General features: G+C 38.3%; 1 protein-coding gene across 2 annotated transcripts in view; it reads right to left on the bottom strand.

Moving 5' to 3' along the window:
* Nucleotides 1–15529, bottom strand: part of Bicc1 (BicC family RNA binding protein 1) — a 284711-nt gene that overhangs the window by 234561 nt on the left and 34621 nt on the right. The window contains exon 1 of one of the 2 annotated variants that reach the window (XM_005385916.2): nucleotides 1469–1610. The exons of the other annotated variant lie outside the window; for it this stretch is intronic. Coding sequence (XP_005385973.2) covers nucleotides 1469–1595 — 127 coding nt within the window. The 5' untranslated portion in view covers nucleotides 1596–1610. Of the gene's footprint in view, nucleotides 1–1468; nucleotides 1611–15529 lie in introns of those variants that run through there. 2 annotated transcript variants of the gene reach the window in all.

Here is a 15529-nt window from a genome sequence, read left to right as displayed (position 1 = left end):
GGCTCGGAAATACAGAGTCTGGTTTAAGTTAAATTACCTACTGGCACATAACCTCCCTAACCTTTAAGTTTACAAACTGCATTTGCACAAATTAGGCACAAATTCTAAGCTCTGCTGACTCAAATATATTATGGCTAGAAAGTTAAGGGAAAGATAAACATACAAGCCAAAGTAAGAAGCAGTTCTAACATTGAAAAGCAGCCTGCAAAGACGGGATCAATTGAAACAAGTCAGTCCGCATCTGTTTCGAATAGCTCTACTTCATCCTGTTTCAACACCAGAATCCAGTCATCCTGGCCACGCCTGCTGCCGCCTCCCGCCTATCATGCTCCAAGAGTTCATCATGCGGCTTGGCCAACCTGGAGAACTTCAACCTTACAAGCCCAGGAAGCCAGGAAAAGCACATGCGGGCATCACACTACAGCCCATATTTCAAAGTTTTGAGGCAACACAGAAGGAAACTTCAGCCAAAGACAACTCCTACACCCCTGACATTAGAACTGCAGACTGTGTCTGTTGTTTTTAAATAAAGTTTCCAATGAAGGTGTGCTGAGCTCACCAGGATTAAGAAATACATACATGTTAATCTTATTACTGCTTTCTCACCGGGCAGTCACATTTTCCTATTTACTGCTGACTGCAACTGATTAAGCAATCATCCTAAGTTACAGTTCCCAAAGCTATAGGTTTGAAGGATACTCATAAACTAAATATTTCCCCCCAAAACATTCCTGACATTCCATCCAAATTGTAGTGCAGAGCCCTCAAGATGTTTAAATATTATGACATGTACACATGTGCCTTGTGCTGAGGGGATGCAAAGCAAGAGGAATGCAGCACTCTGTAATTAAAGGGTCTGAGAAGTTTCAGGAAACTCTAAAGAATGTTGAGTCACGCCAGACCCAAGTTAAAATTACTGCATGTACAATCTGCATTCTATACCTAAGTTGCTGAATTGGAAAAGCTATTTGCCCCTTTCAAAGTGTCTTTAAAGCACACATAAATAGCATTTGCCCCACAAGTTCAACAAACCTACCCAGGTCCACTAGCTCCTCCTACCTCTGCTACGCCCTGAGGGAAAAGGAAAAGACCCTAAACCACGAACTCTCCAGCAAACCTAAGAAGTGGAGTTTCCTGATCTGTCCTTTCACAAATGTCTTTCCTGAGGAGCACACAAGCTGCAGCAATGGAAAGCCTGAGCAGCCAGTATGCTCCCCTGCTTCCAAACCACAACATGAAAACCAGCAGCCCAGCAGCTCTGGGGAGAAAGTCCCTGTCCTTAGAAAGGTCTTGATATTTTCACGTAGTTTTTATGCAGGTGACTCTTCAGATAGGGTTCTTACCTTTCCTCTTATGATTTAATGAGCTAGGAGAAGCAGGGGAAGGCAAGAGAGAACAGGGAGTAGGAAAAAGTGTGAAGGAGACCAAGACAAACATCTAACACAAAGACCAGTCCTTCAATCCTTACCAAAAGCCCTGGCTGGATCTCTGGGATTGAGAAACCTCTGTGGAATAGACGTGGTGTACTGGCTGTGCACAAGTTTCTTTTCTACTCTGTTTTTGCTGGCCAACAACTCCTCCTCCTTTCCTCCCATGCTTGCCAGAGGAGTGCTCTGCTTAATCTCTGAGGTGAAGAGATAACCTATGGAGTATTAAAATAAGTTCTGCATAAAACAAATTAGCTTGGAACATGGAACCAGACATGGATCCGAACTGACCTGGATTTAGGGTGTGGTGCTCTCAAGAAAGCAGCAAACCAAATGTGGTTATTCAGGGTACTCCCAAGACAGCCCCTTCCCATCAAAGTCCTGGAGTCTCCTTGGCATCTGTGCCAATTGGGTCTGGCTTTATGAAAGTTCCACAGCGGGTCAGCAAAGGTACCAAGGAGAATACAGAAAGGAAGGTATGACCAGAAGAATACTTAATTCCAGGTGCTACTCTCAAGGCTTCTGTATCTTCTGATCTAGTCCTCAGAAGGACTCTCCTGGAAACAGACAGCCCCGACGATCATACAAAGAACAAAACAAGGACACAGAAGTAAACCATAAGTCACAGATACTCAGAGGGCCAGAAACTCCTCAGGAACAGAAAGTCACTAGCTACAAACCTTCCAATTGATCCCCCTCCCTTTCCTGTCTACTCTGCACTGATCACCTCATTTTGATCACCTCATCTCTTGATGTTCTCCAAATAAATCATGCCCTTTCCCACCATGAAGCCTCTGTGCTTGCAGGACCCTCTGCTGAACGGCCTTGTAAAGCTCACCTGAGGATGGGATGGGTGCTGTTTTCCCTGGGGACAGCTCCCACCTCACCAAAGCCTCCACAGACACCAGAACTTTCAAAATGTCATCACAAATAGTCTGCTTACCTGGACTTAAGTCAATTTCAAACTGCCAGTAGCTGTGTTAGGTCTCAGTAGGCGATGCAACTCTAGCCACAGCATTCAGTAAGAGCTCAGAAAAATGAATCAAACATTGAAACACCAAAGCCAAAAAGTCAAATAAGCAGGCTGGATGCACACATGTGCGAACACACACACATTTCCAAGAGAAAACAAATCACTGTGTTTTCTTTCTCTACCTAAGCCTGCTAAAGAAAGAAAGTTCAAGTCATCTTTGAGGGCTTACAGTGAAGACCAGTGAACACTATGTACTGACACCTCAGCTTTGGGGATTGAGCCCTCACAGAAAGCTAAAATGTATAACCTTAAGCAAAGCAACAACGTATTTAAACTAATTATTAAACATAAAAAGTTTCTTATAAACATGTTAAGACACTTCCCCCCATCCTTTATGAACCACAAGAGATATGGTCATATCCAGGCTATTAGCAATCATATTTATTATGATGCTATGACCTCCAGAGGTGTCAGCAGCTGCTCAGGCCCTCTTCTTGATCCCAGAGTGCTCACAGCATGTTATCCTTAGAGTTCATCCTTCAGGTTTTCAACTGTGTTTTAGGCTGCTAATGTCTGAGTAAAGGGCTTATGTGTCCCCTCCCCAAGCTTCCAGGAAGCCACCTCTAATCAACTGTGGACTCAAATACCAGGTAAGAAAAGTGTTGAAAGACTCCTGAGTAAAAAGAAGAATACACAAGGGTTCCAAGCAAGGGGCCCTCTCACAAATACATCACTAAGAAAGGGTTACTGGTCTATCACACCAGGACAGTAGACACAAGCCATTACTGTCAGGAAGAGAAGTCAAGCCAAGATGACACCATGGCATTTCATCACTTCCTTCAGCAGACAGAATCCCACTGGCATGGAGGATGATTATAGACACTGAACTTTCTGCTTAGAATATTCAGGGAGAATGTGTTAGGAGCCACTTTTCCATCAAAAGCTATTAATAATGATTATGCCCCAAGTGGTGACACACACCTGTAATCCCAGCACTCTGGAGGCTGAGGCAGGAGGATCGTTGCGAGTTTGAGACCAGCCTGGGCTACACAACAAGATCAAGGCCAGCCTGAACTGCACAGTGACACCCTGTCTCAAAAAGACAAAAAAAAAAAAAAAAGATTATGCCCCAGCAGACAATAAGCAAGTGCCATTCTTAAAGCTACTAGCCACTTACTGGTAACACTTGAGAAAATTCAGTATTAAAGTAAGTTTTTCCATTTTAAAAAGTGTTTCACTTTTGGTTCTACAAGAGTACCCTAAAATACATACGTAATGTTTAATTAAATGGAGACATTAAATACCCTAGTTTTAATTAACCAAGAGATATCTGTCATTAATCCCTCTAAATTTAAGAGAAAAGCTTTATTTTTAACTACTGCCCGGAAATTTCAGTCTCACCAATGATGATACAACCCCAATACGATAAGTTTAAAAAGTGAGGCATTCAAGTCGGTATTTATTAGTTCATACGTTCTTATGTTTTCTTAGCATGGTCTATACTGTGTATTGGATTTAGAAACACAAAGAACAGAGCTGAGCCACTGGGGAGATATTAGTTTCCTATTACTGCTGAAACAAATTACCACAACCTTAGTGATTTAATGCAAATTTATTATCTGGTTGTCTGCAGGTCAGAAACCTTAAAGGCCTTATGGTCTACAGCAGTGATGGAGAACCTTTTAGATCTTTTAATGATAAACAGCCCATGGCAGCACCTACATCATAGGTTCACCACCACTGGTCTAGAGATTCCTCAGTTAAGCTGTCAACAGGGCTACGTTCCACCAGCAAACTCTCAAGGAAAACCATGGCAATGTCTTCTTTCTGTTACTAAAGGGCATCTGTATTCATCAGCTCATGGCCTGTTCTACCTGCTTCAAAACTATCACTGTAATCTCTGTTACTTCCTTCTCATCCTTTGTCTTCTTATCCTGGTCATTATGGTAATTATCTGGTCACACCAGATAATTTCTCCATCTCTAGATTCTTAATTTAATCACAACTTCCAAGTCCTTTACCATATGCTATGGTTTGAGTTGGTCCTTTAAGGGTTCATGTTGGAAACTGGAAAATCTATGGTGATGTGAGAGGTGATGAAACCTATAAGAGATAAAACATAAATGCCTGTACGCAAATATCACAAGGTGAATCCCACCAATGATTACAATTAATGAGTTAATAAAAAATAGAAGAGTGGTGAGAATAGTTAATAAACAATGTACTTTATACTTGAAATTTACTAAGATTATAGATTTTAAATATTTTCACTACAAATAAATGACAAGCTGGGTGGAATGGGACCTCCACTCCTAGTATTTTGAGGAATCTCCACACTGATTTCCGCATTGGTCACACCAGTCTACACTCCCACCAGCAGTAGAGAAGGGTTCCTTTTCCAACAGCCCCGCCAGCATTTGTTATTGGTTGATTTCTTGATGACAGCTATTCTCTCTGGGGTGAGATGAAACCTCAGTGTTGTTTTCATTTGCATTTCTTAAATGACCAATGATGTTGAATATTTTTTCATGTATTTATTCGTCATTTGTATTTCTTCATTTGAGAAGTGTGTATTCATCTCAGATACACATTTTTGGATTGGGTATTTGAATTTGGGGTCCTAAGGTTTTTTTAATTCTTTGTATGTTCTAGATAGAAGTCCTTTGTCTGAGGGACAGTTGGCTAAAATTTTTTCCCAATTTGTGGGTTGTCTTTTCACTCAGTATCATACCACAGCAATGTATGTGCACTCATGTTTATAGCAGCACAATTTATAATAGCTAGATCTTGGAAACAACTCAAATGCCCATCAACCATGGAAAGGATTAAAAAAGATGTGATATTTTTATATTATGGAGTGCTACTCAGCTATAAAGAAATAAACTAGAGACTTTTATAAGTAAATGGGTGCAACTAGAGACCATACTTGTAAGTGAAATAAATCAGACTTGCATGTGTAAACATCACACTGTCTCCTTAGTGTAAAAAACTGGAAGTGTAAATAAGATCCAAAAGGTACAACAGGTATCTTGAAAGGGAAAGAAACTGATTAAAAGGAAAGAACAACTGGAATGGGGGAAAAGAGAAAAGAAGGAAGGGAAAAAATATATATACACACAAAAAAAACAGCTAAAATAATTTTACTACTAATTTCTATTAGTTCATTGAAAAGAGCAGTTCATGCTTATTTTGTCTGCATGCCCATATCTGGTAATGTGAGCAACTACTTTGAAGATAACAATACACAATATGATAACCATTGCTATTTTCCTATCATCTTGTTTTGAAATTCTGTATTGTTTTTACTGTTTTTTCCTCTTTAAAATAAAGAAAACAAAGCAAACCAAAAATAAATAAATAAAAAGTATGTAAGATAATATAAACTTACCCATTCTATGATTATACATATTTTAAAACATCATGCTAGACAAATTTTTGTCAATTAAAAAAGAAGAAAAAACAGTAAAAAAGGGAAGCCTAATCAGAGGTCATAGGGGTCCCACCCTTAGAAAAGATTAACACAGCTCTAGTGGCACAGTAGTTACTTCCTGAGACAGTCAATTGTTACAAAAGAGCAAGTCCAGCCCCTCTCTACTCTCTGGCTTCTAGTCTTTATGTGTGATCTCTCCTTGCGCACAATCTCACCATGATGCCTTCCACCATGATATGATACAGCCACCGAGGCCCTCACCAGAGTTAGTGCAATGCTCTTGAACTTTCAAAACTAGCATATTATCTAAATAAATCTCTTTAATTTATAAATTTGTCAGGCTCATGTACTTTATTATAGAAATGGAGAACAGACTACTAGAGCATGAAAGATAACATGTTCACAGGTGCAAGTGTGGATACCTGGGGAAGAGGGAAAGTTTTTCTGGCTTCCATGAAGTGACTGACCACAATTAACCACAAATCCCTCCAAAATATATGCTCTTGGGCTGGGGATTTAGCTCAGCGGCAAAAGCGCCTGCCTGGCAAGCGCAAGGTCGTGAGTTCGGTTCCTGGTACCGGAGAAAAACCCAAAACCCAAAAAAAAAAAAAAAAAAAAAAAAAATATATGCTCTTTATTCATTAAATAAATCTCTCTGTAAATCTTACTGACTACAAAATTCCTAAAAGCTCAGTTATACACTAAATCAGATCACTGTACAAGTGAGCCACAAAATAAGAGAATGGAGAAGAGGCAGGGTCCTAACATTAAGAGACAGATTAACACCAGAGGAGACAAACAAAATGGCAGACAACTATGGTACAAATGTAAATGATTATAATACTGATCTTAAGACACTAAGAAAGTGTATTTTCAAGAAAACATAAGTGTATAATTTTAAAAGTACTTATAATAAAAATTTTAAATGTTTTACATTAGGCCCAATATGACCCTTATTTGTCAAGGAGTAGCTACCATATAATTAATATATACAGTAATATATATATCACAGAAAAAAAAGACTATAGGTCTAAAACCAATAGTTAATACAGACTGTCACTTTAGTATTGCTGAATAGCTAAACCAGAGGTACAATTTTTTCTTGCTATTTCTTTTAACTTTTTCTACACTGAACATTGTTTTTGCAATCAAAAGAATATATGCTATAATTTTTAATGAGGTTGTCAAAAGTAAAGACTTCAGTTCCCTGAGACTATTCAATTAAATTATACTATCCCTTTTCACTACATGACCACATTAGTTTATTAACTGTGCTTATTTTATTTTTTGATGAGGGAACTATTCTATACTATTACAAACAACATTCCAATTGATAACTGACCCACTCTTCACTTCAGGGAAATGGATGCACTGGAATTAGTATATTAATCATTGACCATTTATAAAAGAAACAAAAATATTTTAAATAGTTATAATCAGATGTATACACATATTCATACACATAAAACATTCTACAGCTCCATTATGTAAATGACAAAATCAATTGATAGGTACAGTCCAAAGCTGAAGGTAATTCTCTGCTATCAAAAGACCAAAACAAAGAGAGGAACACAAGTAAGCTCAGAATTAGTATATTCACTCCCCAGAAGACAAAAAAGAAGGCATGTTTTTACCCACTGAGATGTCATTCACAGTTGCACACCTCTCTAGCCATAGATCATTAAGATTAAACAGACAGCATATTTACTTACGCCTTTCTTTTCCCTCTTGTTTTATAGGAAAAAGGAAAAAAAGAGAAAATGGCAAGAAAAAGAAATCAAAGTTTGCTCTGGATACTTAACCTTGGCCATCCGTAATCTGCAACCTGTCTCTTTAAACACAGATTAAAACCAGCACAGACTTCCCAGGGACTTTTAGAACATTAATCGATTTTCCAGACTGAAACAACGATCTACTTAGTATGACAGAGAGCTCACAGTTAAAGCAGTTAGCCCTTCTGCTACAACTTAGCGCTGTCTTTTCAGGATAGCATGAGGGTGCAGAGTAACAACATTAGTGTCCAGCTGCTGTGCAGGATGAGGTGCAGTCTCACCCTCTTTCCTAACCCTGGGGACAGGCTGCACAGAGGCAGTAGGTTCTGACCTACTCAACTCACCAGCTCCCAGGAGGATGAAAAGAGGCTCTGCTCAGCATTTGTTCAAAGTTCCAAAACTCCTGCAATCCTTGCCCACAAGTCTGGAGAGATAAGAGCCTAGGTCTGTATTATTCAGTGTTTCCAGGCACATGGACATGACAGATACTATATAAATGTCTAATGACTGATTTGACATAAGCCCATCACATGTGCCTGCTGGCTTAAATGTCACTACAAAGCACAAGGACCAATAAAATTCTCAACATGAAACACATCTATCAATTAGTAAATTTTAGTACCTTCTAATTCACTGACATAAACAGAACACTCATGGTACACACCAGAGATGAATCAGTGAATATCACAAGTATTGGAAAATACGACCTACAGTAAGTTTCTCTGATAGCTAGGTGAGTTGAAGCACAAATTACACATAGTAAGTCAGACAGCAATAAAAAACAAGAAGGTATCAGAAGCGCCAGCACTCAGATTCCTAATTTTTTCTTATTCCTCTTTTATACTGATACCATGTAAAACAAAGACAAAAATCATGCCTAAAAGTATCCCATTTCATACATATTCTTAAATTATTTTTAAAATAATAGATTATTACTAAAATACATTAATTTCATAGATTTTTTTTTCTTAAACTGCTAGAACCATTCACAGCCACATCAGCTAAAGTCATACAAAATGGTCTTTTAGGAAGCACTGGGATGTCCCTACCAACTAGTTCAGGACTATAACTGACAAGCCAGTGCTTCCCCTGGAGGAGGACACAATGACCTCCACAACAAAGGACCAAAGTCACCAAGAAGAGCCAGTAGTTGTCTCTATCCATGTCCTAGGGAAAAAGGTAGGAAACAATCTCACGACTGTCATGGAGTCCCAAAAGTCTGGGTAGTCCTCGGTGACTTGGCCAGCTTGTTACAACCTTGCTGAGTATCTGCTTCCTCATCTGTAAAACTGGAGAGTGCCATATGCAATACACTGCTGGTGCTTTGGGGTTTGATCAAGATAAACTGCCTGCTGCCTACAAAGCCAAGGGCAGCCCACTGGTCCAGATACTGAGCTCGGCACTTCTGGCCTCACTCCAGAAGCCAAAACCATATTCTCATTTATGGTCTTGATTTAGAGCCATAGCAAATAAACAGTAACTGAGAGCAAAGCACTTTGTGAAAGACTGCTTCAAAACCATGTAATTTTTAGAAGAGTCCACAAAGAGATAGGAAAAAGGATTACACATGACTTGAAATTACTGTGCTGTACTTAAGGATACAACAAAAACATAAAGGTAAACAAAAGGATTTTTAATTAAAATGAGCGTACAATATTTTGTCAGCTTTTACTCTCCTCAAATTTTGATCAGCTAGTCATCACAAAATAGCACAAACTTTTTTTTCCTACTTAACCAAAAACCAAAAGAAAGAGATGTACATAATAAAATGCGGCAGAGAATTATTGGCAATTAAAATACAAGCCTTTGGGAATTCAAATAGGCGAAATGTTTCTTAGGGAAAATATCAGAAAAAGTTCTGGCAACATTTTTGAAAAAATTTCAGTAACCTCACATCATTAAAAACTTTATCACTTATAAAAATGCAAAGCAAAAAAAATTATTTGTCTGCTGCTAAGAGATACCAAAGGAGAATTTAAAACCCTCCACTGTTTCTGAATTTAAAATTCCATGTATTCAAGAAAATAGATACAATCTGAGTAACCAATATGAAGATAACAGTATGTACTACAACAACCATTGTTAATTTCTTTTCACCTTGTCTGAAATTCTGTATTGCTTTTGTTTTCATGTTGTTTCATTTACATCTATGTGTCTGTTAATATGCTTTGTTTCTTTTATCTTTAAAAACAAAATTTTAAAAAAAGAAAATAGATACATACAATCTATGTGATAGCTATATTTCAAAATTAAATTTTGATATTTTAATTTAAATACACACTCTAAAAAATTTAAATACACACTCAAAAGTGAGTAATTATGCTATCCTTTTTCAGTTTGGTAAGCTGTTTAAAACTTGAAGGATAGTGTATTTCAGTATTATGCAAGAACTCTGAAAACTTTATTATATTTCATAGACTTTCGTTGATCTCCATAAATCTCCGAAACATATATATAAAAGGATACTGTTTTTCAGGTCTCAAGTAGAAGAATATGTGAGTATTTTTATCAAACAACACACATTACAAAGTTAAGAACAAAAAGGCAATTCTAACTGCTATGGCTGAAGGTTTGTGTCACTCCAAAACGTACTTGCTGAAGCATAATTCCCAAGATAATGGTGTAAGGTGGGGTCTTTGGCAGGTGTTTAGATCATGACAGCAAATCTCTCATGAATGGGGATTCGTGCCCTTGTGAAAAACAGGCCCAAGAGCTTCCCTCCCCTTTCACTGTGTGAGGAAACAGGGAGATGCCATCTACGAAGAACAGGCCCTCCCAGACACTGTCATGGCCAGCGCTCTGATTTCAGACTTCCAGCTTGAAGTATTCCAGGAAATAGATGTATACTATCTGTAAGCTACCAGCAAGATGGACTAATATTTTAATTTAAATATACAGATTAATACACTAAGAATGTTTCTGGGATATGATTAACATGTCCCAGGCAAGAGATGTCCTTTCGAGGCCAAGACAGAAAAACTAGTACCACATTTACCCTCACATTTAAATCAATTTTAAAATGCACGAAGTATCTCACACAACAGTTTTACACTGGATACTGAGCAACAAATGCGCGTAACTGCTGAGTGCCAAAGAAGTGAACAAGCTCGCTGCCTACAGAAAATTCCCAGACAGCAGCACGAAGAGCACGCGGCCAGTCAGAGTGAGGCAGGTCTGAGAGCTGAAGAGATGGAGCTGGGAGGCCAAGAAGATCCAGATGCCTAGGGTTTGCAGGGCAGAATGCCAGCAAAATGAAAACGACAAATAACTGGATACGTGGGGGCTTCCTCAGTCTTCAGGGGAGTACTGGTCCACCGACACACGTCCTAGAACTACTCATAAAGTTTAGAGGAGAAACCCCACAGAGAACACTGGTTGGGAATAGCTCCTCTTGTTCTCACAGGTTAAAGTAGAAAACCCCCTAATTGATAGGACCAGAGCAGCTTTGGCTCTGTCTAGGAAAGCTTAAAGGCAAGACATGAGAGGGGTCCAGTGACTTAAATCTTCCCATAACAAAGCTCAAGAGTACAAAACTACTCTACACCCAACAAGGTGAAATTCACAATGTTTGGCATCTAAGAAAAAATTTCCTAGCATGTAAAAAGTCAGGAGAAAAGTCAGTTAACCAAGAGCTACACAGTACCATCACATGGAAGAATAAGCAAACAAGAACATTAAAAAATGTACTCAGTGTCCAAAAGGCTAGAGGAAATTTTGAAATACTTAAGATATTCAAAAGATCCCAAATTAACTTCTGGAGATGAAAACTGCACCGTCTGGGGTGGAAAAAAAAATACTACAGAATATTAATAGAACATTTGAGTCTGCAAGGAGGGAAATTAGTGGATTTAAAGTCACAGCAAGGGAAAGCAAAATTAAACAGTATTTTTTAAAAACTGGGAAAAAATGAATTAGAACAACAGTGAGCTGTGGAACAACTTACCAGTATAATGTACATATAAAAGAGGCAAAACAGAAAAAAACCTCTGAATGGTTAAAAATTTCCTGAATCTAATGAAACTATAAACCTACAAACCCAAGCTCAAGGAACTTCAGGCCTAAGAAACTTAATAAAGCAACAGTGACATACATTATCATCAAATTGTTTAAAAACTGATGTGAAACACAATCTTGATAATAGCCAGAGAAAAAAAATTCACATTTTTCAAAACATGCAAAGACAACGATGAGGGCCAATTTCTCATCACAAATAATATAAACCTGGAGACAGTGGAACATCTTTAAAGAAATAAAAGGAAAAATATGTCAACCCAACAAAAACAGAAGGTAAAATAAGAATCTGAAAGGACAGATAATAGGAAGAAAATGTTCAAATGGGAAGGGGAATAAGGGAATGGGGAGGGAGAGGAAAGGAAGGGAAAAGGAAAAACAGAATAGAAGGAAGAAAATGGAAACAAAACTTTTGTAAATAATGGGGGAAAGAAGAGTTGAAGGGAGAGGAATGAGGGAAAAAGGAAGAATCAAGATATATTTTGGAATCAAGATGTATTCTGGGCGCTGTGGCACACACCTGTAATCCCAGAAGTCAGAGGGGTGAAGCCAGAGGATCATGGAGCTTGAGGCCAGCCTAGGCTAGAAAGTGAGCTCAAAGGCAAGCCTGAACTGCATAGCAAGACTCTGTCTCAAAAAGACCAAAAAAAAAAAAGGTATATTCTGTACAGGTCCAAATTACTATGTGGTCACTGTATAATTCAAAAGTGTGACAAAAAAATTAGTTTTTAAAAAAGGAATAATAAAGCAAATTCTTTGGATAAAAATAATTACCCAAGATAATTTCATCATCCCAAGACACTTAGTCATATCTGCAAAGCCCTTTTCACTGGGGAAAACAGCATGTACAACTTCTAGGATGAGGACAGAGACATCTTTGTAGTGACCATTATTTTGCCTACCACACACCCTCTATGAAGAAATTATTCAAGAAGGTGTTCCACTAAAACAAAGAAACAATAACAATACAAGAAAAATAAATCAGATTTTTCTTTAACAGAAGCCTGATATAACTAAGAAGAAATAGAGCTAAGAAAATTATCTTTTGCCTTTGCCTGGAACACTGTTCTCTTATCTAGACATTTAGTAATTGAAGACTGTTTTCTTCTTAACCTCGCCACATACCCTACTTGATTTTGTGGCAAACAATAGTCACATAATTATATTTTAACTGCTGTTAAAAAGTGTACAAACTATCAGAAAAGTGATTTGAAAAAACTCGATGTTTCAAGTGCTCTATCAATCAAACTGCTCTTCTTTTCTGCAAAAATTGGCATTTAAAGGGGTTAAAATTATATTACAACTATATCAATATTCTGTAAGTAAATTTTTTTATCAAAATTCTTTTCCCCTTCATTCCCTTAATCAAATTGCAAATTTATGCTAAGATTTATGGCCCAGCAAATCTTCCAATAATTCTAAACATATATTTTTTCCTTACATGAAATGCTCCATTGCATGGCCACTGTGACCTACTATATTTATTTTTAAAATAGTAACTCAATTTCAGAGTTTGTGAAAAGCTGCAAACAAGTAAAATTAATCACTTTCTACTTGCATGTATATACCTACACCTATAAAAATCAGACAGGATTAAGGCTTCTTACTCGGTGGCTAAAGACTACCTACCATTTTTCACACAACCAGGGAGGTGTAACCTTCACAATCATCCCAAGTTAATAATCTGTTATAATATTAACCACCCTCTAACAAATCTAAATCCAAGTTCCACAATTTTGTAAATAGGTTCTCATCTATAATTTAGGAATTTTCCAAGTAACCTTATATAAATACATGGAAAACTTCTTTTTAAAGCATACAATTCAGTATTGCTTCTTACACAAATGGGCCCTAACTGGGAGTGAAACACCATGTTGACAGAAATCAGCACCATCTACATCAGCATAGATTCGCTTTAGCGATAACACAGGTGGTGGAATGTTTCCCTTGATTCGCCTCCAACCACAGCTGGAAGCTTTGAAGCCACGATATTTGTTCGCCAACTTCATCCAATTCCATTTAATCATTAAAACTGTCTGACTGAGGCCAAACCTGTTTGGCCATCGTCTGAGTGCCACAGATGCCAAGCCTCCATTTAGTTTCACATGAGAGACCTCAGGGACCCGTAAGTCTCCCTCACCGAAACTCCCCTTCCGAGGGATTGCTAATCATTACGAGAAGAGATGGGAATGTTGATCTGCTCACTGAAAATTAACTTGACTGTACCTACAGAGAACCTCATTACCTGGACCTCGGCTTCTGTTTTTTCATCCTGATGATCAGAAGAGAAATGTCACCTATCTGCGCTAATGGTTTAAGATTTGGATCAGCACTACCAACTATTCTCCTTTCAACTACATGATGGTCAGCTTTCTCCCTAACAGGACACAAAGGCAGCGCTGAGGAGTGACAAATCAGTCAAACAGGCTGTTGTGGTTTTGATCTCAAGTGCCCCCCAAAAGTCTAGTGTGTTAGGAAGGTGGCTGGATCATGATGAGCCCCATAGCTGAATGTGACATCAGGAGGTGGGGCCTGGTTGGCAGTTTATCACCTGGGGGATGAACTGGAAGGGTGCATTCTTGTCCCCAGCCCTTCCCGGCTGGCTCTGCTTCCTGCTGCCATGGGGTGAGCAGCTGTCCTCTGCTAGGCCCTTCCACCCTGCCGCTCCTGCCTCGGAGCCAGTGGACTGCGGACTGAATGCAGTGGAAACCAAGAGCCAAATATATCTCTCCTTTAATGGACCCAGGGGCAAAGGACCTGGGTCTGTGTATTGCAGTGAAGTCTTTACTGAGGATGGACATATAATAACTCTGGATAAAGTCACAGATGAAGAGAACACGAGGGCTGGGAAAATATGGAAGGCGTTTGAGTAACCCCATCAATCCAAACTCATAAATGATTCTGTAAAGTTTTCATTAAAAAAAAGTGTGTCAGGTACTTTGTCCTAGGGACGGAAATACAGGTTAAGATATATGGGACAGGGGCTGGGGATTTAGCTCAGTGGCACAGTGCCTGCCTGGCAAGCGCAAGGTCGTGAGTTCGATTCCTGGTACTGGAAGAAAAACATAAACAAAACAAAAAAACAAAAGATATATGGGACAAGTTGCTATCTGTATGCTAGTTATGTCCTAGGGCCGACCACCTCTACCAGCCTAGCAGCTTCCACTCTCTTCTGCTGTACACAAGACTGCCAACCAGAGGGCGGTCCCAAGACCAGGAGTGACAAGGGCACAACATCAAACAGCAGAACTGTACAATGCAAAGAGATAACTCACTAAAAACATGGAAAAATCCTGTAAATTGGGCTTTTCTCCTAAATAATTACTTGTTCTAGATCTAAGCAAGTTTAACTGATGTTTTTACTTTCCCTCTATGTGAATTACTTATTAGGTCTTTCCTTTTTTTAAAGACTGTATAAAGTATTTACCACAAAATGTGAACCACCTTACAGACTGAATTCAAAGTGTACACATTTATTTACATTCTTAATGAGGAACAAAGCCAGAAGAGAAACCTCACAGAATTAAGCTTATGAAGCAATAAAAAAAATGTTTTAACAGAAAAAGAGATATATATAAATGAATTAACATGAAAATTAAATGTAATTTTAACAAAGTTGGACAAGCAACTGAGGAACGGATAAAAAAGATGTTATATTTTTATAGAAGAGTATTACTCAGCTATAAAGAAAGATAAACTCAAAGCTTTTATAGGAAAATGGATACAACAGAGACCATACTCGTAAGTGAAATAAACCAGACTCACATGTGTAAATACTGTATTGTCTCCCTAGTGTAAGAACCTAAAGCAGTAAATAAAGTCAAAATGGTACAACAGATATTGTGGAAGAGAAAGAAACTGCTCAAAAGGAAAGAACAACTGGGATGAGGGAAAGGAGAAAGAGAGAGAGAAAGAG

This window comes from Chinchilla lanigera, unplaced genomic scaffold (assembly GCF_000276665.1).
Source record: "Chinchilla lanigera isolate Chin_1 unplaced genomic scaffold, ChiLan1.0 scaffold00024, whole genome shotgun sequence".
NCBI classification, from domain to species: domain Eukaryota; kingdom Metazoa; phylum Chordata; class Mammalia; order Rodentia; family Chinchillidae; genus Chinchilla; species Chinchilla lanigera.
Note: the sequence above shows the minus strand (reverse complement) of the source record. Positions and strands in the feature narration are given on the sequence as shown.